Source organism: Sinohyriopsis cumingii, chromosome 9 (assembly GCF_028554795.1).
Source record: "Sinohyriopsis cumingii isolate HCF-2022 chromosome 9, ASM2855479v2, whole genome shotgun sequence".
NCBI lineage: Eukaryota > Metazoa > Mollusca > Bivalvia > Unionida > Unionidae > Sinohyriopsis > Sinohyriopsis cumingii.
Genome location: NC_142969.1, coordinates 122,414,556 through 122,440,488, shown reverse-complemented (window position 1 = coordinate 122,440,488; position 25,933 = coordinate 122,414,556). Strand labels below are relative to the sequence as shown.

The 25,933-nt window shown below is 33.7% G+C and overlaps 1 protein-coding gene across 3 annotated transcripts; it reads right to left on the bottom strand.

Moving 5' to 3' along the window:
• Positions 1 to 25,300, bottom strand: LOC149792816 (uncharacterized). 3 transcript variants are annotated; one of them, XM_089971272.1, is made up of 6 exons: positions 25,252 to 25,300; positions 20,637 to 20,776; positions 13,848 to 13,943; positions 8,563 to 8,627; positions 7,671 to 7,799; positions 1 to 4,092 (listed from the first exon to the last, which is right to left on the bottom strand). In XM_089971272.1, coding segments are annotated over exons 1-6 (768 nt in total). In that variant the 5' UTR covers positions 25,254 to 25,300; the 3' UTR covers positions 1 to 3,756. The 3 variants fall into 3 exon arrangements, with proteins under 3 accessions (XP_089827398.1, XP_089827399.1, XP_089827400.1); XM_089971273.1 differs by lacking the exon at positions 25,252 to 25,300 and adding an exon at positions 22,223 to 22,617; XM_089971274.1 differs by lacking the exon at positions 25,252 to 25,300 and adding an exon at positions 22,310 to 22,617.
• Between the last annotated feature and the right edge of the window lie 633 nt (positions 25,301 to 25,933).

The window sequence follows — 25,933 nt, the reverse complement described above, 5'->3', positions numbered from 1 at the left end:
TTATACATTTTTTCAAGCATGATTTATTCAGTACCAAGTATTTTATATTAACATTAGAATAATGGTAATTTATAATATCCTATGTTTCTATTGTAAAATAGTATTGTATAGTATCAATATTCATTGCAGCTGCAAATATATGATTAAAGATCAGCTATTCTCAGACATTTTTATCAGAATCAATGGAACAATCAGGGAATATGACACTCTTTGGAAATGTAATTTCTATGACATAACACAAATACTGGATATTTAATTTATTTCAAACAAATAGCTTAGTAAGAATATTTTACTTAATCAAGAAACACTTTATTATTGCTTGGGCAAGGATACTTTTCTAGCTCTATTTTAAAATTTGTGTGGTTCTGCCTGACCATCATGTTGCTGAGAAGTCAACACTTGCATAATCTTGGCATTCCTTGCATAATGGATAACACATTTGTTATAAGTCAGTAACAATTCAAGTTCAATAAAAATAAATACTGTGTCAAATTTCTCCTATTCCAGAACCATTTATTCTGTCAACACTTTTGTCATTTTCACCTATTTATAGTCTAAATGACAGGTTTCTTATCATTTACATTATTTTTTGGGGGTTTTGTTTTTCTTAAATTAAAAAAAACTAAATTCTATGACCAGTCTATCATAATGGTGATGTGTTACTTTCCTCCTAACATGTGTTCACATAGAAAACTACTGTTCAAAAATTTCACGATCAAAAATTGAGATTTTTTCCAGAATTTCATCACAATAACTTGGAATGCATAATTTTCACAAAAATGTGTAATGACTCCACAATATTAAAAATGGTTGGTATCTATGATGCTGCACCAGTTTTATAGTTCTACATGAAAATCTTGTATATATCATATTATTATATGTTGAAGTGGCTCTACTCACAGAAAGATAAATCACTTGAAAATCATGCAAAAAAAGCAATGATAAATAATATTTATTTTAAAATTCAAGGTATAAACCTCAACAATATCACATAAATGCATCCCAATAATTATATGAATATTTATTCCATTTATAGATTAAATAACAGTAAGCAGAGAACTACACATCTGGAGTCTAAGACCTCCCTTGTTTCACTTATAATTAACATTGCTTAAAAACAGTATTTGATTGACATAAAACAAGTAATGAAAAGATAGCATTCACCTAAACACTTGTGCCATGACTACATTGCTTAAACAGTACTCATTATAATGCTGTCTATATCAGACATAGAGTATACAACCTTATAATGAAGCCCAGCACTCCCTCATTATTATGCTATCCATATCTGCCAGATTATACAACCTTATAATGAAGCCCAGCACTCACTCATTATTATGATATCCATATCAGCCAGATTATACCACCTTATACTGAAACATGGTACTCCTCATTATAATACTGTATGTCAGTCATAGAGTGTACAAGCTTATACTGAAACATGGTACTCCTCATTATAATACTGTATCAGTCATAGAGTGTACAAGCTTATAATGAAACACGGTACTCCTCATTATGATACTGTTAAGTCATTGAGTATACAAGCTTAGAAGGAAGCCTGGTACTCCCTCATTATAGTACTGTACACGTCTGTCAGATTATACCACCTTATAATGAAGTTCAGTATTCCATCATTATTTACATTGTCAGAATTCAGTATTTTACAATATTGTACTCATGAACACTTCATATTGCACTCAAGTGTGCCCAATAGTGTATTAGGAACTACTCTGTAAACAAATCATGTACACTCACATAGTAGACGCTTTACATTTTGGTTGATTAGATTTATTTCTGAATGAACTAAAGCAGATGTTTTGTGGACTGCCACATACCAGCTGCTTTGCCACATTCCGCATTAACTTTTTCGATAAAATGTTTCAGATTTAGGCTAGAGACAGATGCCAGACAGGTCTGGGTCCCTACAAATAGCATACAAGTGACAAGGAATAAACTCTTCTTTAGCTGGTAATAGGAATGGCAAAATATATACTTAGTTTTGCATTCTGAATTTCCTCAAAATGTACTTTCTTAGTTCTGCAAATCTGAATTACATGAGCCATGTCATGGGTTCTCAAGCTTGATTAAACATTTCGAAATTGCACTGTAATTTCGACCATATTGCAAGTGCAATTACATCCTCCGTACTGCACTCAAAATGAAATAACCATTATATTCCAGCGTCTTTTTGATAATTGCAATTGAAAGTCTTCATATTTTTCCCCACATATTGATTTGAAACATTCAATGACAGAATAGAAACACACCTGCACATGTCAACACGCTCAAATTTATCTGGGCGGAGTAATGCGCACATTGATAATGTTGTTGTTGTGTAACGATGAATCTACACTTGTGTATTTAGTTTGGAATACAGCATACATTCAGTTACTTTTTTTCTTGTAGACTGCATTTTTGTATATATAATTAAGCATTAGGTAGAATAAGAAAAATAAGCATATAATAAAAAGGTTACTGCATTTGTACGGGAAAATATGAACTCGTTTTGTCAGATGGATATACTCTCAAGGTCATGCAGTATTCCATCAGAAAAACTTGTTCACATTTTCTCATACAAATGCAGTAACATATATTTATAATACTGTCCATGTCAGCCATAGAATATACTGCCGCATAATAGTGTACAGAACTCTCACAATTTGTCCATGTCAGCCGTAGAGTATACCACCTTATGAAAATCTTATGTAATGCTCTCCATGTCATCAACTGAGTATACCACCTTAGATAGTACTCCCTCAATATAATGCTGTCAAAGTCCATAAAGTATGACTCCTTATAATGAAGCACAGTACCCCATCATTATAATGCTGTCCATTTAAGTTACAGAGTATACTACCTTTGAATGAGACTACCCTGTCAAGAAGTACTCCCTCATTAAAATGCTGCACATGTCAGTCAGAGAGTATGCCACCTTATATTTAAAGTACGTTAAAATGAAGTATAACACTCAATATAATGCTGTCCATGGGCATCACAGTATGAAACCTTATAATGAGTCTATATGGTAAAATTATATTATACATACAATTAAGCACAAATTATTGAAATGGGATCCATGATCACAACTGCCTTATAACAGGAAACATTTTATAATGAGGACCCTTACATTGAGGGAGTTCTGTACAATATAATTATTTTGCTAACAATAATGTATATCTAACATTTGAATCTGTCCTGCATGTATCCAATTATAGTCACTAATTAATTAATAAAACATACAAGTTTCTTGCAAGATTTAAAAATTTCAATAAATAATATGAGTACTGATTGGGGAAACCAGTACCTTCCTCCAAAGATATTTGTATAAGTCACTTTTTCAGTTAAAAATTTATATTCAAATCAAGGGATATAACTAAATTTTCTCAGTTTTGTTCCATATGCTATACTAAAATAAAGTCTGTAGTCCTGATTTGGAAGTTTAAAAAAAAAAATATTGAACATTGCTTTGTTCCTGACATAATGTTCCAACCAATCACAAATTGCAAAACTTTTGAAAGGTTGTTTCTGATTGGTTGATACTAGAAACCCTTTTGCAAACTTAAGCTCAAAGCTTAAATGTATCTGGGCAGGATTTGAGACTTTATTTCAGGATAATATACTGAGCAAAATGGAAAAAAATTAATTTGAAAAAAACCACTGTCATTGAAAATATTTGATTTATATTGTTATATTTATGTCATCATATTAAAGCAATGTACAGATAAAGAGAAGCTGAATCAATGAGATTAGACTGTATTACAGTTCACTCTTGTCGGATGTAACATTTTTCTGTGCAAAAAGTCCCACAGGGCAAGACACGCCTGTTCCACCTAAACCACAATAACCGTTTGGATTTTTGTGCAAATACTGCTGATGATAATCCTCTGCATAATAAAATTCTGGGGCAGGAATGATTTCCGTTGTAATTTTGCCAAATCCTTTCTCAGTGAGCTTTTGTTGATAAACATCTCGTGAGGCCTGTGCCTGTGTTTTCTGCTCATCGTTATAGTAGTAGATCCCAGACCTATATTGGGTTCCAATGTCATTTCCTTGTTGCATGCCCTGTGTGGGGTCATGGTTTTCCCAGAAAACCTGCAATAATAATAATGAAAATAGAATAATAATATACTGGAATACCGGCCTAAAAACAAAGAGTTTAACTCTTAGGCCGAGAAATATGAGAGTACATGTATTAAGAATACAGATCCTCCAGATTAAGCTATTATTACATTAAAAAGGATTATAAGGATTAACACAACTTGTAATGTATTGATAATCACGTTCCTTTTTGGCAAGTATCAAAAACATTTATTTATTACCCTATAAATGCATGTAAATTTTAATTATAGCCTTCTAGATACATGTAAATATTAATTATAAATGTTTTAAGTCTTTTCTTTATCTCTTAACAGAAAATTGATGACAAAATTCGTAAAATATTTAGTGACACAAAATTAAGTATCTACCTTTAATGAGCATTTTCTACTGATAAATGCTATACTGTCTGAAAAGCTACATGGTGCTAGCAAAACTATGAAAGGGAAGTAACGTCTCAGACTAATAATTTCTTCTCAGGATTACAATCTGAGTTATGTGCCTTTGCATGACTGTCCTTACAAAAGTCAAAAGGACAGATCTATAGAACATGTCTTAACATGAGCTATTCTTAGCAACAAAAAAAAAACACAAGTCAAAACTTCGGTAAAAATTTTTTATTATCACCAAACATAATCCATCGTAAGAAGCCAGGTCAACAAAATGTTGCTTTTTGTTATGTTGATGGGCAGGTACTTTATCCCCTTGGCAATATTGAATGGTACTCCCAAGTCCACTGTTATAGTCTGATGTTTTTATGTATAAATGTAATGAAATATTCTGGTTCTGTATGATACTCAATGACACAAAGCAAGCCAGGTAGATATTCTATAATTAGATCATGATATCTCGATTACCTATGTCCAGTGGATCTTCTTAATGAATAATACCTTAATGATTTGGGAAGCAACGGGATCAACAAATACAATTCAAAGGAGGGGTCCATGTTTCTTTTAGCAAACATTTCTGTATCACAAAATTGCTTTAAAAAATATTCCTGCCCTGATTTATAGAAACAGTAGTCCGTCAAAGCAACTGAAGCTGTACTGTCTAAAAATATGGCCAGGAATTCAAGATAAGACTATTTCTTATACTTCCTTGCTAAGTGTTGAAACCACCCACGATGTTCTTGAGCAATTATGTTTTCAATGTGGCAGACACACTGGATGTAAGATCAGCAACAGTTTCACTCTGGACAAACTGGACACCATTAGAAGAACATTGGTAGGAATACCATTCCAATATGACCATCCAGTTTTTCAATTCACTCATTGTGGAAGTAAGACTGCATGTCTGCTGGGAACCATTGTCATTTAGGACAAACTAAATTTGGTGATATCACAGAACTTCCCCATTAACTAATTATCCCCTTGAGATTCTTTTTATTTTTGGCTGAAATTGGGATAGGAAATGCATTTTTGGGGTTACAGCAGAATATTTCCAAGTTCATCTGCTTCCAAGTGATTTTCGTACAGCCAGATGCCAAGATGTATAAAAGACATTTCTGATTTGCTATTTTTTTACGTCCTGGCCACCTTTTTTTTTCCAAATATCAAACTTATACTACTTTTTGCAAAGGTTCACCTGTCCGTGTGCAGTTTAGACCTGTCTGCTTTAGATCTTGGACCAAAAGGTCTAAAATATTGACACAAACTCTGGTCCCAAAAACCAGTAAATTTGGACTTTAAAAAAATGGGTATCAAAATTCAGTTTTTTTCGTGCTGTATCCTAGTAGAAAGCCTACTTTATTTGGTATCATTGTAGACCTACACGTGTCTACTTTTCTGTAATACCACCCACATTAGTGTATCATATATGATATTGATGGAAAAGAGCTCAGATGTAGGGTATAACTTCAAGACGGTGCAGTAACAAAAGCGCACAAGACAAAGCATGCCGACAACTGCTTGCAATAAACAACCTGAAAAAAACACGCATTTATACAAAAGATAAGGTTGAGAAGACAATAAAAAAGGTTAACTTAGAAGACAATACAAAAATGTTAACTGAGAAGAAAATAGGCACAAGTAAATTGTATGGTCTTCTTTACAATTTAACTGTGTGGATCAACTAACTTTTCCTCATAGTACATTAATTCACAAATTAGGCTAATTTTGCACAATATTCTCTTTTCTTCAATATTATAATAAGTCAATAATAGGTTTGTTAACATTTCACAAGAAGTGTGTTTAAGCGCCAGCCATGTATAGAGTAATAAACATTCTAAGTAAATAAACCAACATTTTGTAAAGCAAATTTATGTTTTATTTATTTAATGCATTATGCTGTAAAAACATTTGTTCATATGTTCTTAGGCGTGCTTATGTCTGCATGCTTATGTCCTGTGCGCATTTTTTTGCTGCATGCTTTTGACTGCACACTTATGTCTGTGCGCATTTATCTTGCATGCTTTTGTCAGGTCACCCTTCATGACACCTAAACATGGCATGCAGGGTTAGTGAGTTAATGCACTGGTAAGATTTCTAAAGTACCATATATGCATGCCTGTAAGCTGAGCCCAACTGCAAACTGCAGAGAACCAAATCTACCAGCACATTATGGGATGGCAGATCAGGGTCTACGTTGTTTATTCTACTGATTACTCCTAATAAACTACATAGACCTAGATCTGCCAGAATGTAATGTGCTGACAGATCTAGATGTGTGCAATTTGCAGTTAGATTCAACTTTTAAATGAGCACTGACAGTAATTCAAACTTCTGACCTGGGTATCTCAAAAGCTACTCAATACAATTGCTAAATATATTCAGTACCCTTTCTATCCCAGTACCCTCTCTATCTCAGTATCGTGAATTTATGCAAATTTTCAAGTCTTACTCTCAAACGAAAGTCAAATTTCTGACTCATGAATTCTGAGTTTGAGATTCCCATTCAAAAAATGCTATGACTGTTAAATTTTGTCTGCTCTTTCTTGAAGCATAAAACAGACAAAATATGTACAGCATATAAACTTATTTAAGAAAGGAGTTAGTTTCATAGCATGTGTAACATGTTCCTTGAGTTCATCTCTTAGACTGCTCAAATTTCATGGACTTAGGGGTCAGAATGAGCTTCAGTTCAGCACTGAAGTATTTGAAGTATTTGAAGAATTGGAGGCATGACTCCATATTCTTAAAGACTAACCCCATACTCTCAAAACATTTTTAGCAGGAAGCTTAAAGTCCCAAAAACTTTGACAGCCTATACCTTTTAATTAGGATTAAGCTAGAATCATAGATATTTCAGATTGTTTTAAAAACTGGGTCACTCCCCAATTTTTTAATTTTCATCACATAGATGCATTCACCCTAAATATCATATCTAACTTCAGGATGTTTTTTTGCTCATAATGTTTCCAGCATACAGTGACTGGTACTCAAACACAAAAGTTAATTCCTGTTAAAAGCTGTTGATAAAATTAGTTGTAACGTACTGGAAGAAACAAGTTTAAATAGTCTGGTTCCACAAATGACTTGGGATTAATATTTTCCTTTCTTGAGTACATTTTGTCTGTCAAGCAAGAAACTGTAAGCTTTTGCAAGTAACTAATGCTAACATAAAGACAACTAACATACCTGAAGAAGTTCTGAATAGGAGATTTTACTGGGATCAAAAACAACTCTGGCAACTTCATTATGGCCAGTTTGTCCAGTGCATACTTCCTTGTATGTGGGATTTGGTGTGAAGCCAGCGGCATAACCAACCTGTCAAAATAAAACAGGATAAAAATTATTATCGTATATTGATGGATGAAATAAGTTAACCAAATGTGTGGAGAGTCTTGCTCAAAATAGATAATAGTGGATAAGCATAAACAGTTTGCTTCTATGTATAGCTGAGGATCAATATTTTCTTTTGTTGTTTTTTTTAAACAAAATTTTTCTGTTTCTAATTTAACTTTTAATCATTATATTACAAAATTAACTTTTACTAAAGTTGGGTAATGTAAAATTAGACTATTTGTCCAAGATTACACAAATATACCTATTCATATGTTTGGAGGTTTGTTTTTTTTAGATTAAGTCCATTATGATTCCAAAGGTAAACATGATTTAGTACTCTCCATTTAAATTAGCCAAATTGTCAAATATTTTTATCTACAATTACTCACACATCTGTATGTGTGTGTGTGATTTGGATTTTTAACATAGCTTTAACAATTTTTCAGTGCTGTAACCAAGATATCTGCAGTGTGGCAGTTTATAGTGGATGTCTAGCACTGGGCATCATGCCACAGACATAAAGCATAATATCCCAACCAGTCACTTTATTCTGACACCAGGCCGACCAGTCCTAACACTAACCTCTTAATGCTGAGCGCCTAGCGAGACAGCTGTTATCATCATTTTTATAAGTCTTTGGTATGACTCAGTCGGGGTTAGAACCCACGACCTCTGAACATCTGTAAAAATTAATAACCATTGCACACAAAAGTGCAGACAGTACAGTGTATTGTTCACATTTTACCTGGGTTGAGTAGACACCAGCTGTCTTCCAAAATTTTCTTTCTACTCCCCAGAAACAGCCCATTCCTGTAAATAAACGAAACAAAAGCTGTAAAATTTGACTTATATTGGTTGCTGCTCTCTATTCAAGTCAATATAAGTACAAAGTTATCCAGGTTACCATACAGTAAAACACTGATAACCAAAAACATGAACCACTCAAATAGCCTTCTGTTTCCTATGACTATGAAAACTCGAAACTACTAAAGACTCAAGCAAATAAAAACTGTCAAGGGAGGTAAGGCTAAATTGAAAACCATGCAATATATCGTACAGTGGAACCCTGCTATAGCGAGATAATTGGGGTCCAAAAATTTGGATCGTGTTAATATCGGGGTTGCGTTAATGTGGGGTTTTACATTATTTTACTTTTTTCTGAGAACATGTCATTGGTACATAAACGTGCATTCATGTCTAATGTGTATGACGAATAGGGTATCAACACCATTTACTATCGTGCGGTCATGGCATGCAGTTCATCTATAATGCATGTAATTCCATTGAAAAATTGCAAACATATTTACAATATTTACTATAAAAAAATTCCCAGATCATTGTGTCTGAATTAAGCATCTAATATGAAGCATGAACAGAGTATTAACACCGTTTACTTGCCGTCTGATATCGTACCGTCGGGGCATGCAATGAATCCATAATATAAATAATTCCATTGCCAAAATTGTATACATATTTAAACCATTCAATAATTTTGTCACACATCATTATGTGTCTGAATTCAATGTGAAAAATTAGCTGTAAAATTAGGTCAAGAAAGACGAAGCATGTGTACGGTTCATTACGTTCCAGGGTTTATGAGCGGTGTCTGTACAAATTTCCTACTGCAAAAATTTTTCTCATATGCATTTCCGAGTACATTTATCCACTGCAAATTTCCAATAATTAACGCTTGTATGCCTATTTGTTTGAACGACTACAGCAAGAATAATTAACAATCAACACATCCTTTCAGCGTGCATATAACTTTTACTTCAGATTTTGTGAATATCAAAAAAAAAAAAAACAACTTGTGAAAACTACTATACTAATCACTGCGCAAAGTGCAGAGAACGACTTGTGTTTGTAAACTTGCTTTTCCATAACAGTAAAATATTTTAAAAAAAGAATAGAAAATTAATAATGAGTTCACGAACAAACACCATACCCGTAAAACCCAAGAACTAAATGCATAGACCTGCGATGTTCATGAGTCAAGTTTATACAAATTTTAAGCTGAAAACATGTACAATTTCATATCCTTTCAATTTCTTGCTAATAAAGACATTATTTACTGGTCAACTGATTGTGTCTAATAACACCGCCAAGCCCAGCAAATATCATGGCGGATTTCGTTTTTTTTATGTTTATTAAACTGTGAGAATCTTTTATCAACTACCGGATTGTCTGCTGCTTGGTTGTGTATGCAGTTAAATATACAGATGTCGGCTATTGTTTGAGCAACGATTGTATACAGAATTAATTGAAGACAATTACAAAGACGACTTACTAGCTTTACTCATGGATCAGTAATAAGTAACATTTCCGAAAATGTTTATTTTGGCATAACACTGCGAGAACATGGTGAAATTGTTACCTTTCAGAATTTCAGAAGCCAAGCCACGATTGTATTAGATTCAAATTTGTACGCGAACTCTTCCCCAAAATGATAATAAACATTGTACACTATTTCTCGTACTTTAAAAAAGAAAAGTATTTTTCTGGGTATGAGAAAAATACATATACATATATTTAAAATTTCAGGAACCACGCCACGATCGTATTATATTCGAATTCATACACAATCTCTTCCCCAAAATGATAATAATTTTTGGTGCAAAGTGCAGAGAACAAATTGCATTTGTGAACTTGCTTTTCCATAATGGTAAAATATTTTAATAAAAAATAAGAAATTAATAACGAGTTCATAAGAAAACCCCACACACAGTTAAAACCCGAGAACTAAGCGCAGTAGGCCAGCAATGGTCACGAGTCATTTTTATAAAAGAAAATTACAGTTGAACGCATGTAAAATTTCATACCCTTTCAGTTTCCAGCTAATAAAGCGGACATTATTTTCTGGTCAACTGATTGCATCTAATGACACCGACAAGCCCAGCAAACATCTTGGCGGCTTTTGTTTTTTGATGTTTATTAAACTGTGAGAATCTGTTATCAACCACCGCATTGTCTGCTGCTTGGTTGTGTATGCAGTTAAAGAAGAAATACATGTTATATGTATCTATTGTTTGAGCAACAACTGTATGCAGAATTAATTGAAGACAAACAAAGACGACTTACTGACTTTACTCATGGACCAGTAAGAAGTAACATTTCCGATAATGTTTATTTTGGCATAACACTTCAAAAACCTGATGATATTGTTAATTTTCAGAAGCTACACCACGATCGTATTATATTAAAATTTGTACACAAACACTTCTCCAAAATGATAATAAATGTTTGACACACTATTTCTCATACTTTAAAAAAAAAATTTTCCCGGTACGAGCAAAATACACAACCATGTATTTAAAATTTCAGGAACCATGCCATGATCATATCAAATTGGAATTCATACGTGATCTCCTCCCCATAATAATACTAATTTATTTATACACTATTTCATGTACTTTGAACAAAATATATTTTTTTTTCATGTGCAAATATACAAAATTACGAGAGCCGCGCCACAACCGCGTTATATCCGAATTCACGTTAAAGCGGGGTTGCACTGTATTTGACATAATGTCTAAACATGCCTAAGCCGTTTGAAACATCCTCTGCCCTTTCCATCACACGCTAGGAAAAAAACTGCCCTCAAGCCCATGGTTGTTATCATGTCATAATTTCATTTATGTCACAACAACATGAAAGCATGTAATCACATACAGTAACATTAGCAGTAGTTTCAGGCAATTAAAACCAAATGATTTCTTCAGTTTTGTTCATTATAAAGTCACCAGAATAACACTAAAAATTAAAAGTGAATGTATTTCAATGACTGTTGAAATGAAGTAAAGTGTTTATTCAATACATAATGTCTCACAGTAATCTGTTCCTTAAACATCTGACCTGATATTCATCTGCCAAATAAGCACAAATTTGGTAATCATCACTGAAATAACTTCTGATTTTTTTTCTGAGAGTTGAAGTTATTCCACTGGCATAAGAAAAAGACATGGGTTTTGGAATGTTGATTAAACACATACTCCTCTATTTGTCCAAAATCTGCATAAAACTGCCTTTTTTTAGGTGCAAGTCTCTCAACTGCACTATGACTCAAGGAAGGGAAATGACTGCAAACACCACATAAAACACAATGATTTACATGTAACCACCATAATGCAAGCTTGGTATTTTATTACCATTTTAGTTTCAGCATTAAATCAGTGTAAACTATATAAAAAAACTGACCTTATATGTGCATTGTCCAGCATGATCATATTGTGAGAAAACAATGCACCACCACAGACAAAAGCTCCCAAGATAGTCAGTGAGAGCCAAATATCCTAATATATACATACATGGGATTTTTGTGACATTTTTTATTATTCTGTTTTAATGTATTCATACCTACATAGGACTGTGACATTGTTTATTATATTGTCCTAATATATACATACACAGGATTGTGACATTTCTTTTATCATATTGTCCTAATATATAATACACAGGATTGTGATATTGTTTATTATATTGTCCTAATATGTACATACACAGGATGGTGACATTATTATATTATTAGTAAGCAGCCACTATGGTGAAATTAGGTCATAAAATTTATCCAAATATTAATTTATTAAGTGCACAGTGCAGGTATCATATCAAATGTTAGGTCAGAGTGACCTAATTTTTCCAGGTGGCTGTATTATTTCTTATGAAGTATATACATTCCAAGTCATGTGACTCTACAAACAATAGTCTGTGAGAAATGATCTAAGAGCAAACCTGCACATCTGTATTAAAATTAAGTATGGACAGGCATTATCAATCCATAAGCAAGAGGCTATGGTCACTCATTTGGAAGAATATGTGAATTTAAATCCAAGGGTCACAGTCTGGTATCAGGTAGGGTAAGCAGTCTGCATGTCCTTGGGAAAGACACTTAACTCCTGTATCCTCACCATGATATAGCAAGTAAAAAAGTGTGTTAAAACTGATGCTGACAACTAATTATAAACTAGAAATATTTTGCAATATGGTCAAAAACATTTTACAGTGTCTTAACTTCTAATGTAAATGTTTTAAAAAGAAAGGTACATCACAAGGAGAGAAATCTGAATGCTGTTAAATTTATTATATGTGTAAGTGATAATGTTCTACAGTAAAAGTCATACAGGTCATGGATGCATTAAGTACCAACTATTTCAGTACTGGGTTTCATTTTGTAGAACTTGATTATACATACATTTAGACGCCAAGTATCTGCTTTATACAAATACGTTCATATTTCATTTGGAAACAAATACATTTATATTTTATTTGGATACAAATACATTCATATTTCATTTGGATATAAATACATTCATATTTCATTTGGATACAAATACATTCGTTATTTCATTTTGATACAAATAAACTCATATTTCTTAGAAAGTTCATTTTTTACACACCCTAAATACACACATTAAAAACTCAATGTTAAATATTGTGGACATTTTTGTATGAGGTCAACCTAAAGGTGTTATCCAAGTTGGATTAAATGTCATGTGCTGTCATGTCACAATGAAAGCTATGCATGTTGAAAATAATGTTAGTACTACCCTATATTCTGACAATTAGACCCAACTTTTCTTTTTCTTGACCCAGTTTAGTATATGGCTACCACTGCAAAAGTCCACTGCAATCAATAATTTTCAACTGGAAGCTTCTTGATGCCATTTATGGTGCAGAGCATTCAATAATCAGGATTAAATTGACTTTTGTTAAGCTATATCAGTATTAAATTTTAGAACAACAATTATTATTTAATTTAAGATAAGTAACAGAGCCTCCATGACTACACTGACTTAAGCTTTAGAAAGCTGCAGTATAATGGAAATTAAATACCATTTCTTCAAAGTATGTTCAACGCAATCAAACCAGTCTTTAGCAACAAACACTGGGAAGTGAGAAAAGTTGCTTCCTAAGAAAGGTGGCTGCTTAATACAGAACCATGATAGGGTGCATATTCAAGACAGGTGGCTGCTTTATGAAGGTGATCTTTCAGGCTGGCTTAATACATGTGTTTAAAAGTATTAATTTACTTACCAAACATTGCCAATTTCATTTCATCTGGAAATGGAGGAATTGTACGATGGTTATTGACAGCGTGGACATCTGAAACTTCCATCTTCTCAGCTCGGCCTGCAAACAGCAAAATTATAATGTACTGTAATTTCTTTCAGTAAATACCAAGCTAACGTTAAATGGTTGATTTCATGTGTGATATAGATGCTCAATCCATAGTTTCAGCTCATGCCCTGACTGGAACTAGTGAGGTATTTTCAATGACGTCCCCAACAGAATTCTTAATATGCACAATATTTAACTTTAACATGCACTAATACCCTTTTATAAATTTCCACTAACAACAAACTGCTGCAAATATTTAAACTGCAAGAAAGTGGAGATAAGTAATAAACACAAAACCACATTTGTGTATTGTTTCAAATCAGGGGAAATAACTCATTCGAAATGGACATGAATATGTCTCAGTGTCATGGCACTGATGCATTCCTATCCATACCACCTCCGAAAAAGCACCCAATATTGTTGTCTGTATAAAACGTGTACATTGTATGCCCAATTGCAACAATGTCGACCTCACTGATCTTCCATGGCAGATCAGATTAGTTCCACTCATATGGAATCTATATCCTCAGCATGAATTTTCAAATAATTAATTACCGTATTACATGTAACTTTGTGTACACTAAAAATAATTATTAATTTCAGTGCACGAAAAATTATATGTAAAATAAATAATATTATTTTGCGGTTCTGTCCATGTACCAAAACTAAAGGGATCGTACTTGAACAAATTAAACAGAACACACGCTACTCGACAACATAATGGTACAAATGTACAACATAAATGTATATTTTCTGCCTCATTCTGCTCAAGAATCTAATAACAAAAAAATACTCAAAAAGATTTTTTGTTGTTATTAGTAAGAGAGAGATAGAGAGAGAGAGAGAGGATTATGTCTCAGTGTGAAAATGTCTCAGTGTGAAAACTCATCTGCATTTAGAGCATATGTAGCTGTTATGTTGTGTAATGTTGGCAAAATGATAGTCCTACATGTAATACGTATCAGATGTTATTATGTTTTAGTGCGCAAAAAAGTCAAAACATAAATATCAGCGTTGTGGTCTTACATGTAGGACTAACAAAATGATTAAGATGGTTTGAACATGTATTAGTTAAGGGTATTATTTACTGGTAAATTCTATGTAACGACACAAGTCCACATTGTCAAGAAATTAAGTGCAACTTTTATTTTTACAGCAGCAACAATCTCATTATCAAATTGCAATAAAAAACATGTTTTAATTCATGTGTATTAGCAAGAGAGATGAAAAAATATTGTTCTTGTACAAGACCGTATTTATTCAGGGCAGTTTTTATTTGTAGCTTTTGCAAAGAGAAAAAAAACTATTTTGAGTTACCTGATGATTGTGATAATCCTCATGTATTCCGACACTAATATATTCCATTACCAATAAACACCGCTAAATCAACAATTCATTCTTGCTTTAACTATGATGAACAATGTCACAACAACCACATCGCTATGCAGTGTTATTTACGCAGTAATTAAACATGCTTAGCACTTTGGTTATTCCAGCTGATAACAGACTGCTCTGGTGGCCTAGTAGTTAGAGCGTCCACCTCAGACATGGGACATCATGGGTTCAATCCCCGGCTGAGTCATACCAAAGACTTACAAAAATGGTACTATCAGCTGCCTCGCTTGGCGCTCAGCTTCAAGAGGTTAGTGTTAGGACTGGTCAACCTGATGTTAGGATAATGTGACTGGGTGGGACATATGCTACATGTCTGCGACATGATGTCCCACTGCTAGGCATCACTATAAACTGCCACACTGCAGACACTGCAACGAAATGACTGAAAAATTGTTAAAGGTACATTAAAAATCCAAACCACACGCACACACACCAGTTGAAACCAGACTGAGGGCAAGAATCGACAGAATAGGTCAAATCAGCAAGGCTGCCAGTAGGGAAATGAGGCTCTCTTTAGGGAAATTAAAATCTGTCAATGTGCTATTGAAACCATTGTCCATACAGAATTTGCTATAAGGACAAGCAATTATATGCATTATTTGTTATTCTAACTCACCAATAAAGATAATAGAGGGATATCGTTGAATAGATTTGCAATAAAATGTTAATTATATCAAAGTCAAAAGGAGAATAAACACTGAAAAGATAATATATGTATGTATACAAATCGATTTAACAGAGTCCATGACTTTCAAATTTATGATAGAAAATGACAAGGATTTATATTTTACGTTTGTATGACTATAATGAAACAATAAGATTAGTTGACCAAAGGTCTGTGGTCATCACTTTAGCATGTACTAAGACGTAATTTTTGTTGTATAAGAAAACATCAATGGGCTTCCAAACTCATTTTAAAATGCACGTGGTATTTTGTTATGGTGATGGACTTAATAAGGAGAACTAACTAACAATAATGCTTAAAGGTATGGTCTGTGAAGTCCTTTGTCCATTTGTTAATAAATGCCAGTAGATATTGTAATGACAAAAAGAGAACTTATGAATCAATCATTGTATTTCTCACCAACAATTAATTATTAATTTTTGTAAAAACAAAATGGCAATATGGTATTATCGATTTTTTTTTGCAAACATAAATCTTCTTAGTAGAAATTTTATGTCCGATAATTTAACGGACTTTGTTTTGAAAAATAGAAAGTGATATGAACGAAAAATCATGATACATTTAAATAATGATGATTTTGATAACTAGATTATGTACAAAAAATTAAAGGGTACAAAACAATATTGAAATATGGTATATGTCTTTGTCTTCACACTTCATGACAGACCACAGCAAAATGACAAAGTATGCGTATAAAAGATTCTGAGGTTTTGTTCTTGTGGTGTGAGGGTGATTTTTTTGTGTGGTTGTTGTTGTTGTAGGGTTTAACACCATTTTTCAGCAAATGATAGGCTATACATGGCGGCCAGTCTTAATGGTGGAGGAAGAACCCAGGAAAACCCAGGAAAGAACCACCGACCCACGAGAAGCTACTGGCAAGCCTTCTCACATACCCACATTGGTCAAATCCGAGACTCGAACCCAAGCAGTCAGAGGTGAGATGGCAGTGATCCATAACGGAGAGCGCTTTAGACCACTCGGCCACTCGGGGCCCCTTTTTTGTGTGGAAGTGAAACCATCTGACAGATGTGCAAAAGTGATTTTTAGATTTTGACCTTGCTAAGTAATAATAAATTATTTATGACACTGGATAAAAATTTAAAAGGTATAACAGGCCAAGGATTTGACATCAATTTCATCGTAGCCAGAATGACCATCACACTATTTTCATTGAAACCAGAATGACTATCAGATACTATTTTCATTGTAACCAGAATGACTATCAGATAATATTTTCATTGTAACCAGAATGACTATCAGATACTATTTTTCATTGTACTAGAATGACTATTAGATACTATTTTTCATTGTAACCAGAATGACCATCAGATACTATTTTTCATTGAAACCAGAATGACTATCAGATAATATTTTCATTGTAACCAGAATGACTATCAGATACTATTTTTCATTGTAATCAGAATGACCATCAGACACTATTTTCATTGTAACCAGAATGACTATCAGACACTATTTTTCATTGTAACCAGAATGACTATCAGACACTATTTTCATTGGTAACCAGAATGACTATTGGATACTATTCCTGATAAATCCTCACTAGTACTTTTTTCACTAGCTGACCAGCAACAACAGAAACTTTAGTAGCTATTGGACTACTAAAATTATAACAACTACTAGTTCAACAGGAACTTTACTTGCCTCAAGCTATCTAACTTCTGTTACCTATTATATAGTATTATAATTATTGATACCAAAAATTGTATGATTTATGAGGTACATAAAAGTTGGTTGTCTATTATCTTAACCTGATGGATAAAGGTATATATACATAAAATAAATTAAAGATTATATATATGCAAAGTCACCTGTCTAATTATCACTCAATCTGTTATATATATGCAAAGGCACACAATTATTTTGGTATTATTACCACTAAGAATAAAGAGGAATCAAGCCAAAATGGACAAGATATAAATATACAGTTCATTCATCTAATCCGATGAGCAATGGCAAGTTGTCATTTAAAACCTCAGTAAAAGTAGGACTTCAATCTATTAGTCAAGCAGAAATGAACTCCCAGTTTTGTACTCAATTAATAAAAACATTTCTTTATTCACTGTGAACATTAACTGTCATTATATGAAACTGATTTCTTTTTCAAGTGTGTCACTATCTTTTGACCCGTCACTCACATTTTTCAGAGGATGAGTCCAATTTGGATTTTCAAGATAAAACACCATTTTACTGGCAGTAATTAATCTTTCCCATTAGGTTACCTTCATCTGGATATTAACTTGTCAGCGTCAAATTTAAAATGACAAAGCAACAGAAAATCGCAAATTCAAGGCTGGTCATAACTTTCAAAGATATACAAAACTTTCTGAAACAGATAACCTTTTGAATCTAAAGTAACCCTTAATAATTTTCAAGTAACAGATGTGGAGGGTGAGTTATTACTCCCATTGATTGTGTGCAATATACTGACCTTTTAGTTCACTGTTTAAAAAACAAAACAACTGTTGCTAGCAAGCAAGGCTAATAAATTGAACCTGTTTAGAATGTCAGAGCACGCCCATGCCTTCAAGCAACATACATAATTTCCAGTGTAGAATAATTAGACCTGTGAATGGTTGTAATATGACACAGATCACAATTCTAGCCTGTTGATTTAATATACACCATAATATATATCATATAGAGTGACTAAACAATATGTATCAATATACAAACCTGAGTCTTTTGTCTATACATGCAGTGTCAATGTGATAGCACTGTAAACATGCAGCAAGGTTACCAGCATTATCCGAATATAACAAAGCCATATGTTGATTCTACATATGGTTTTGTCATTAATTGTTGGATGTCTTCATAATTACTGGACCCATAAAATCTGAAAACATTTTCAGAGCTGAGCCTCAAAAACTGCTGAGTGGTTTACACTTACTAATCCACTAACTGTAGTCTTGGCAAAGCATTACGGGAATGGAAGTTAGTTTTATGTACTGACATAAACCCAACATAATACCTTTCATGCCTGAATCTATAATAAAAAGTAGAAGTCTTCAACATATGCTAAATTTACTGCTTTCAGTAACCGTATTCAACAAAAAAGTGAATGGTTTTTCTTAACAAGTTGCAGAACCAGTCTGACAACTAATGTCCAGTAGATACAAAAAAAGAAAAGCCAAACTCTGTAATAGTTCCAATGAAGAGACTTAAACATCCTTAATTTTCTTTAGTTCCTAATTCATGTACATCATGATTCATCACATTCAAGTGTTATTATGTCAATCTACCATCACACTCATGATGCTGTACCATATACTCACTGTAAAGTCAACCATAAGTTGTCCACCATGCCTTTTTAGGACTGCAAAAAGCTAATTTCTCTTTGACCCTCCTATAAATCAGGGTGCAGTTTGCAAATCAGATCATTCGAAGGGGTGACTTGTTGTCAATGAGTTAGAGTTTAGCTTGCGGAAAAATAAAAAAGCCAAACTGGATGGATGGATGGATGGATGAATAAGAAAAATAACGACAACACCAGTGTAAAATAAAATTATATTATTTAGTGGAATATATATCAAAACTTTTGCTGCATCAAACACTGTGTTTATGCAGCAAAACCAAAATATTAATACAAATATATGTTAGGACCAAAATGGAAGCAATATACTTGCTAGTAAACACCCACAGTAAACAACACTGACAGAAACTTCACTCTGTGATGGGCAGTTTTAAATTTACCTGAAATATTTTTATATAAAAAATGTAGATACATGTAATATTCAATGAATGCCACCATGAAATGGATAAAACACAGTGCATACTTTAAACACATACCTAAATAGGTATAGTAGCATGAAGACATAACAATACTTGAATTGTCAGTAATTTTGTATACTACAAACATCTAACGTTTCTAGCATTATCCCTAGATTCATCAAATTTTTTTTATATGCTGCACTTATAACAGAACCCCTACTATGCATATATAGAATTTTCAGTGAAATAAAATGCAGACTTATATGCAAGTGTATGTGTTATATACTGAGATATTCTGAGGGTAATACAGATATCAGTGCAGCATACCAATATAGAAAATATGATGCCAATATGTATCAATGAATCATTAAGTCTCTAGCAATAATACAAGGTCACTTCCATTTCATCTGTGTGGGAGGTTGCAGGTTTGAACTCTGCTCCCCCCCCATCCTATCTGGCACTCCACTCAGCATTAAGAGGTTAGTGTTAGGACTAGTTGGCCTGGTGTCAAGAATTATTAAGTCTCTAGCAATAATACAAGGTCACTTCCATTTCATTTGTGCGGGAGGATGCACGTTTGAACTCTGCACCCCTCCAGTCCTATCAAAAACTTATAAAAAAAATGGTACTACCAGCTACCTCACTTGGCACTCAGCATTAAGAGGTTAGTGTTAGGACTGGTTGGCCTGGTGTCAGGATAATATGACTGAGTTGGGACATGATGCTGCATGTCTGCAGCGTTATGCCCCAGTGCTAGACATAATTATAAAGTTCCACACTGCAGACACTGTAGTGATATGACTGAAAAATTGTTAAAGCTATGTTAAAATTCCAAATCTCTCTCTCTCACACACACACACACACACGCACACACACACTTCCATTTCATTGTTTACCTGGTAGTGCATTTTCTTTAGCTGGCATAACTGTCTTGGAACTCATGTCTCCCATATAAAAAAGCCCAACTGCTGGGTGTTGTCTCAGGAAGTTGATTGCAAGGAGAATAGATAGTCTTGAAGGAATTACTCGCAGTAACCTGTAAGGAGTTTGAACATAGCTTTAACATATCCTTGAATAGATGTAAGGAGTTAGAATACAAACATAAGATAGGGTATATCCTTGAATGGACATAATGAGTTAGAATACAAACATAAGCATATCCTTGAATAAACATAGGGAGTTAGAATAAAAAAATAACTATATCCTTAATAGACATAAGGAGTTAGAATACAAACATGAGATAGAGTATATCTTTGAATAGACATAAGGAGTTAGAATACAAACATAAGATAGAGTATATCCTTGAATAGACGTAAGGAGTAAGAATACAAACATAAGATAGGGTATACCCTTGAATAGACATAAGGAGTTAGAATACAAACATAAGCATATCCTTGAATAGACATAAGGAGTCAGAAAACAAACATAAGATAGAGTATATCCTTGAATAGACACGAGTCAGAATACAAACATATATATATAAGCATATCCTTGAATAGACATAAGGAGTTAGAATACAAACATAAGATAGGGTATATCCTTGAATGGACATAAGGAGTTAGAATAAAAAAATAAGATAGAGTATATCCTTGAATAGACGTAAGGAGTAAGAATACAAACATAAGCATATCCTTGAATAGACATAAGGAGTCAGAATACAAACATAAGATAGAGTATATCCTTGAACAGACATAAGGAGTCAGAATACAAACGTAAGATAGGGTATATCCTTGAATAGACATAAGGAGTCAGAATAAAAACATAAGCATATCCTTGAATAGACATAAGGAGTTAGAATACAAACATAAGATAGAGTATATCCTTGAATAGACGTAAGGAGTTAGAATACAAACATAAGATAGGGTATATCCTTGAATAGACATAAGGAGTTAGAATACAAACATAAGCATATACTTGAATAAACGTAAGGAGTTAGAATAAAAACATAAGATAGAGTATATCCTTGAATAGACATAAGGAGTCAGAATACAAACGTAAGCATATACTTGAATAGACATAAGGAGTTAGAATACAAACATAAGATAGAGTATATCCTTGAACAGACATAAGGAGTCAGAATACAAACGTAAGATAGGGTATATCCTTGAATAAACATAAGGAGTCAGAATACAAACATAAGCATATCCTTGAATAGACATAAGGAGTTAGAATACAAACATAAGATAGGGCATATCCTTGAATAGACGTAAGGAGTCAGAATACAAACATAAGTATATACTTGAATAAACGTAAGGCATTAGAATACAAACATAAGACAGGACAAATCTTTGAACAGTCATAAGAAGTTAGGACACTAACATAAGATAGAACAAATCTTTGAACAGACATAAGGAGTTAGAACACTAACATAAGACAGATCTTTGAATAGACATAAAGATGAATTTTCTCCAATAAACTGACTGTAAATGTCTTTGACAGTTAATTAATTCATAAATCTTACTTTCTGTTACTGTTAACTTACCGTAGATAACACTGGTTTAGATCATTCTCCTATGGTCTATTTTTATCAAGCTCAAAAACTACGTACTACTGGTTGCCTAATATGTACCAGCTATAATGCAGTCATAACAGTCAGGCATAAATCTGATCAGTATATCTTCTCCCCGACCTCATTCGTGAGAGTTTGGCTCTACACCAGGTTTCAAATACTCCAGGTATGACAGGCATTTGTAGTGGAAGAGTTCTAGGTGGCCACTGCAAGGGTGTGTATGACAATGATCCAATGAAATTGGACTAGTAATCAGTTTCTAGTGCAGGTGAAGTTGTGGAAAGTACACCCCAGCACAAGGACATAGTGGGAACAATCTGCTCTTGGAAAGAAGATTTGGAAGCAGGTCACGCCTATTGCTGGAAAAAAATAAGCATGCTATGAGATGGCCAATGATTCAGGATGAGCTATACCAAATGGAGGAAGAGATTTGATGTTCCAAAACTGGAAAACCAAGAAATGTGGACCAGGTGTGTACTACCAGAGAGAAAGCTAACATGGTCCAATATATGGAATGGTGAGCCTTTCCAGATCTTATTTCTGTTGAGATCAGTGTATGGACCTTCGCCCTTTCCAATATCCCTTCACATATGGGGCCTAATTGAGAATCCTGCATGACTTCTTTAGATAGCCATGAGCCTGCTGACAGGTGCACAAAAGTATCCTCTGAAAGCTAGGAAGATATCATAAAAAGGAGAGAAAGAATAAAAGACCAGTACACAGCACTAGACCAAGACTCATCAACCTTGTCAAAGAGACAACTCAGTAACATTTTAACACAGAGAAATGGAATTCTAAGTGAACCAGAGCTGGGATATGCATGTTGATCTTGAGACAAAACTGGTCTTCCAAGAAACTGTCCTGACATCTCTTTGCTCAGAATATATGAAGAGGCTGGTGGCCAGTGAGCTGACTGTTCCCTGTGGAAGAGTTTGACAAGTATGTATAATTCATTGAGACAGGCAAGAGCAGAGGATGGTGTACTTGGTTGTTCCCAGTATAAGTGGGAAATAGAGGGTTTCCAGCTCAACTGATCTGGAACATGCTTAATGCTCTATGGATAACAGAAGAAACCAGAATGAGGCAGTTCAAGCACTAGACAAGACTGCTCAATGTGTGTTTATCTGGCCATGGATGTTGTGAGAGAACAAGAGCTGGCTGCCTAATGAGCAGTGACTAATCAATAGTACTGGCCTACTAGGAAGAATGTGCTATGGGATATGGGCCAGACCACACAAGGATAGATGGCTCTGGCTGATGTGTTGGTGGTACAGCACTGGACATAATGTTTTACAAGACTAATCATCTCCTTGAATCAATTTATTCTGCACATAGAACTTCAACAGGAAGATTATTGCTGTTGTTTATTACATGTACAGCAACAATGTTTCCTGATATCCAGTCTATTAGTGGTCTGGCACTGAGTATTTCATAGAAGTAAAGCCATAGACAATAACACAATCATCTCAAACAAACAGCAACATGTATGACTGATCCCATGCACTAATCCTCATAGAAATTTTGTTTTGTTTAGTGTTTTTACAGCACAGCAACACAAGCACGCTCTTGAATTTTTTCAAAAATAGCGATGTTCATGTCACTGTAGAAATGCCAGGCTAAATGAAATAAGGTGAAATTGGAAAGGATAATTGTACATAAGATTGTCAGTTTGTTGAGTCTAATTAACTTCTGATGAATATATTTCAAATCAGATGGTTGCTTTGAAGCTTTCCTGCAAAGATTCTTTTACATGTGAATCAAATTGCAACTGGTAGACAATGTCAGTTCCTTGTAGTTTAACAGTTACCTCACAGTTTATGGCAGAATTGCTTAAGTACAAGCTTCATATTGAATGTCTTTTTACCTACAGCTAGTTTTTGAATTTTTTCAGGGTTGGCTAACATTTTGTTCACAGCGAACTACTCAACAGTAAGACGGACTCTGTTTGAAGTGCGCCAATTAAAGTATTAAAATCTGTGAGGAGGACAAAATGTTATCATTAGCATGGTTATATAAAGAGCCATATAAATAAAGTAAAAAAGATCATTGATAAAAAATTAAAAAGAAAAGGTCCAAACACTGACCCCTTGGGAACCCCTTCTGAAGAATTGTATATACAACAGAATGTTGTAAAATATGAAGGTAAAAAAAACTAAGAATACAAATTAAGAAAGGTAAAGAAACCTTGTTAAACCTCTAATGTAAAAGATTAACTGATAATGACTGTATACTGTTAGGCAAAGGGCTAAAATTTTGTCCAAAACCGAAATATCACAATAAAATTAAATTAGCTAATTAAATCTTTAATTTTTCTAGGCGCATAAAATTAAACTAATTTTTTTCTATGATAAAGCATACAACAATTCAAAGGGTAAATCAGATTCTTTTCATTCTAAAAACAATGGGTTATTTCAACACAATTAAGTCATCTTTTACACCACCTAGTGGACGTGATTCATGTTTAAAAGAAAACGACATCCTGCTTTTATTTATAACTTATTTTCAATTGGACAAGGAGAAGGTAGTATTCCATTCAGCGCGTTATTCTTGCATATTAATCGGACGCGAACACGGCTATGTCGAGCAGTAGTGTGGGGAAAATGGGCTGGCATTCCTTAAAAGTATAATAGTAAGTCAAACTTTGGATATGCATACAAAGTAGAATTCCTGAGCTAAACATGGTTATCAAATTTATTAAGCTAAGCGAAATGTAGCTTGAAATAACAGCGTTTATTCTTAAATAGGCCGCGCGAGAAAGCAGAGAAGTGTCCTCCCTTGAAGTTATTATATAGGACATGTATAACAGTGTAAGCAACGATACGAGCCCCTATGGCGTCGAGCTCCTGTGATAAGATCAGTGATTCCTGCCTAAGACGTTAAAACATAACAAGTACAAACTGTCACTTAATTTAAAACTGTACAATCTCCGTAATACTCTAATAAAGATGATAATCAACCAACATGTCCTTAATTTTGACAGTGACCAAAAACTTAACACTTACATAACTTTACGCACTACGTGTACATCTTGGATGTTAACATCCGGTTGTAGATAAATCAGATACCTGAACTAAAACTTGACACCGACTGCGTGATGACTGAAATAAATATCGGATTCAGAAAATATACTTAGTATTATAGACACTAATTTGTCGCATTTTTGCTGATTTTCCCTCTTTTAAAGTGGAAACTGTTCTTGTTAATCGAAAAGTTAGGCGAATGGATCAGCTGAAGTCATGTTGTGGTTTGTAGAAAAATGCTGGACGTATTTCGGGAAGGACGTTAAAGTATATAAACCCTTAATAATTGGTAAGAGTACAAGATACAAAACTATACAAAATTCAGTAAATTGTATTTACTGTCCGTGATGAAGGTAACATACATAAAACACTAGCTTTGGATGAGCTATTTTACTGGAATGACATAATCAAAGTATTTTATAATACTATGGACAGGCACACACTATATATGAATAATGAAACAATGCACATCTGAACAGTTCAATGCCAACAGTAAATAAGATAACAGACCATACAGAACAAAGCATGTAAAATGGAGCAGCAGATTAGGTGAACAGACCTTTTGCTAGAACGTCATTTTTGAGTAAATAAAGCTTCCTACGAAAACGAAAAAATAAGGTCAATAACCCGAAGCCTCTAACTTACCGAGAGTTTCTCTCCAAGA

Coding starts and splice junctions, on each gene's coding strand:
- LOC149792816 (XM_089971272.1), bottom strand. Junction 8,628..13,847: donor AATGAAATTGGCAATGTTTG/GTAAGTAAATTA, acceptor GTTTATTTACAG/GAATGGGCTGTTTCTGGGGA. Junction 4,093..7,670: donor CCTATTCAGAACTTCTTCAG/GTATGTTAGTTG, acceptor TTATTATTGCAG/GTTTTCTGGGAAAACCATGA.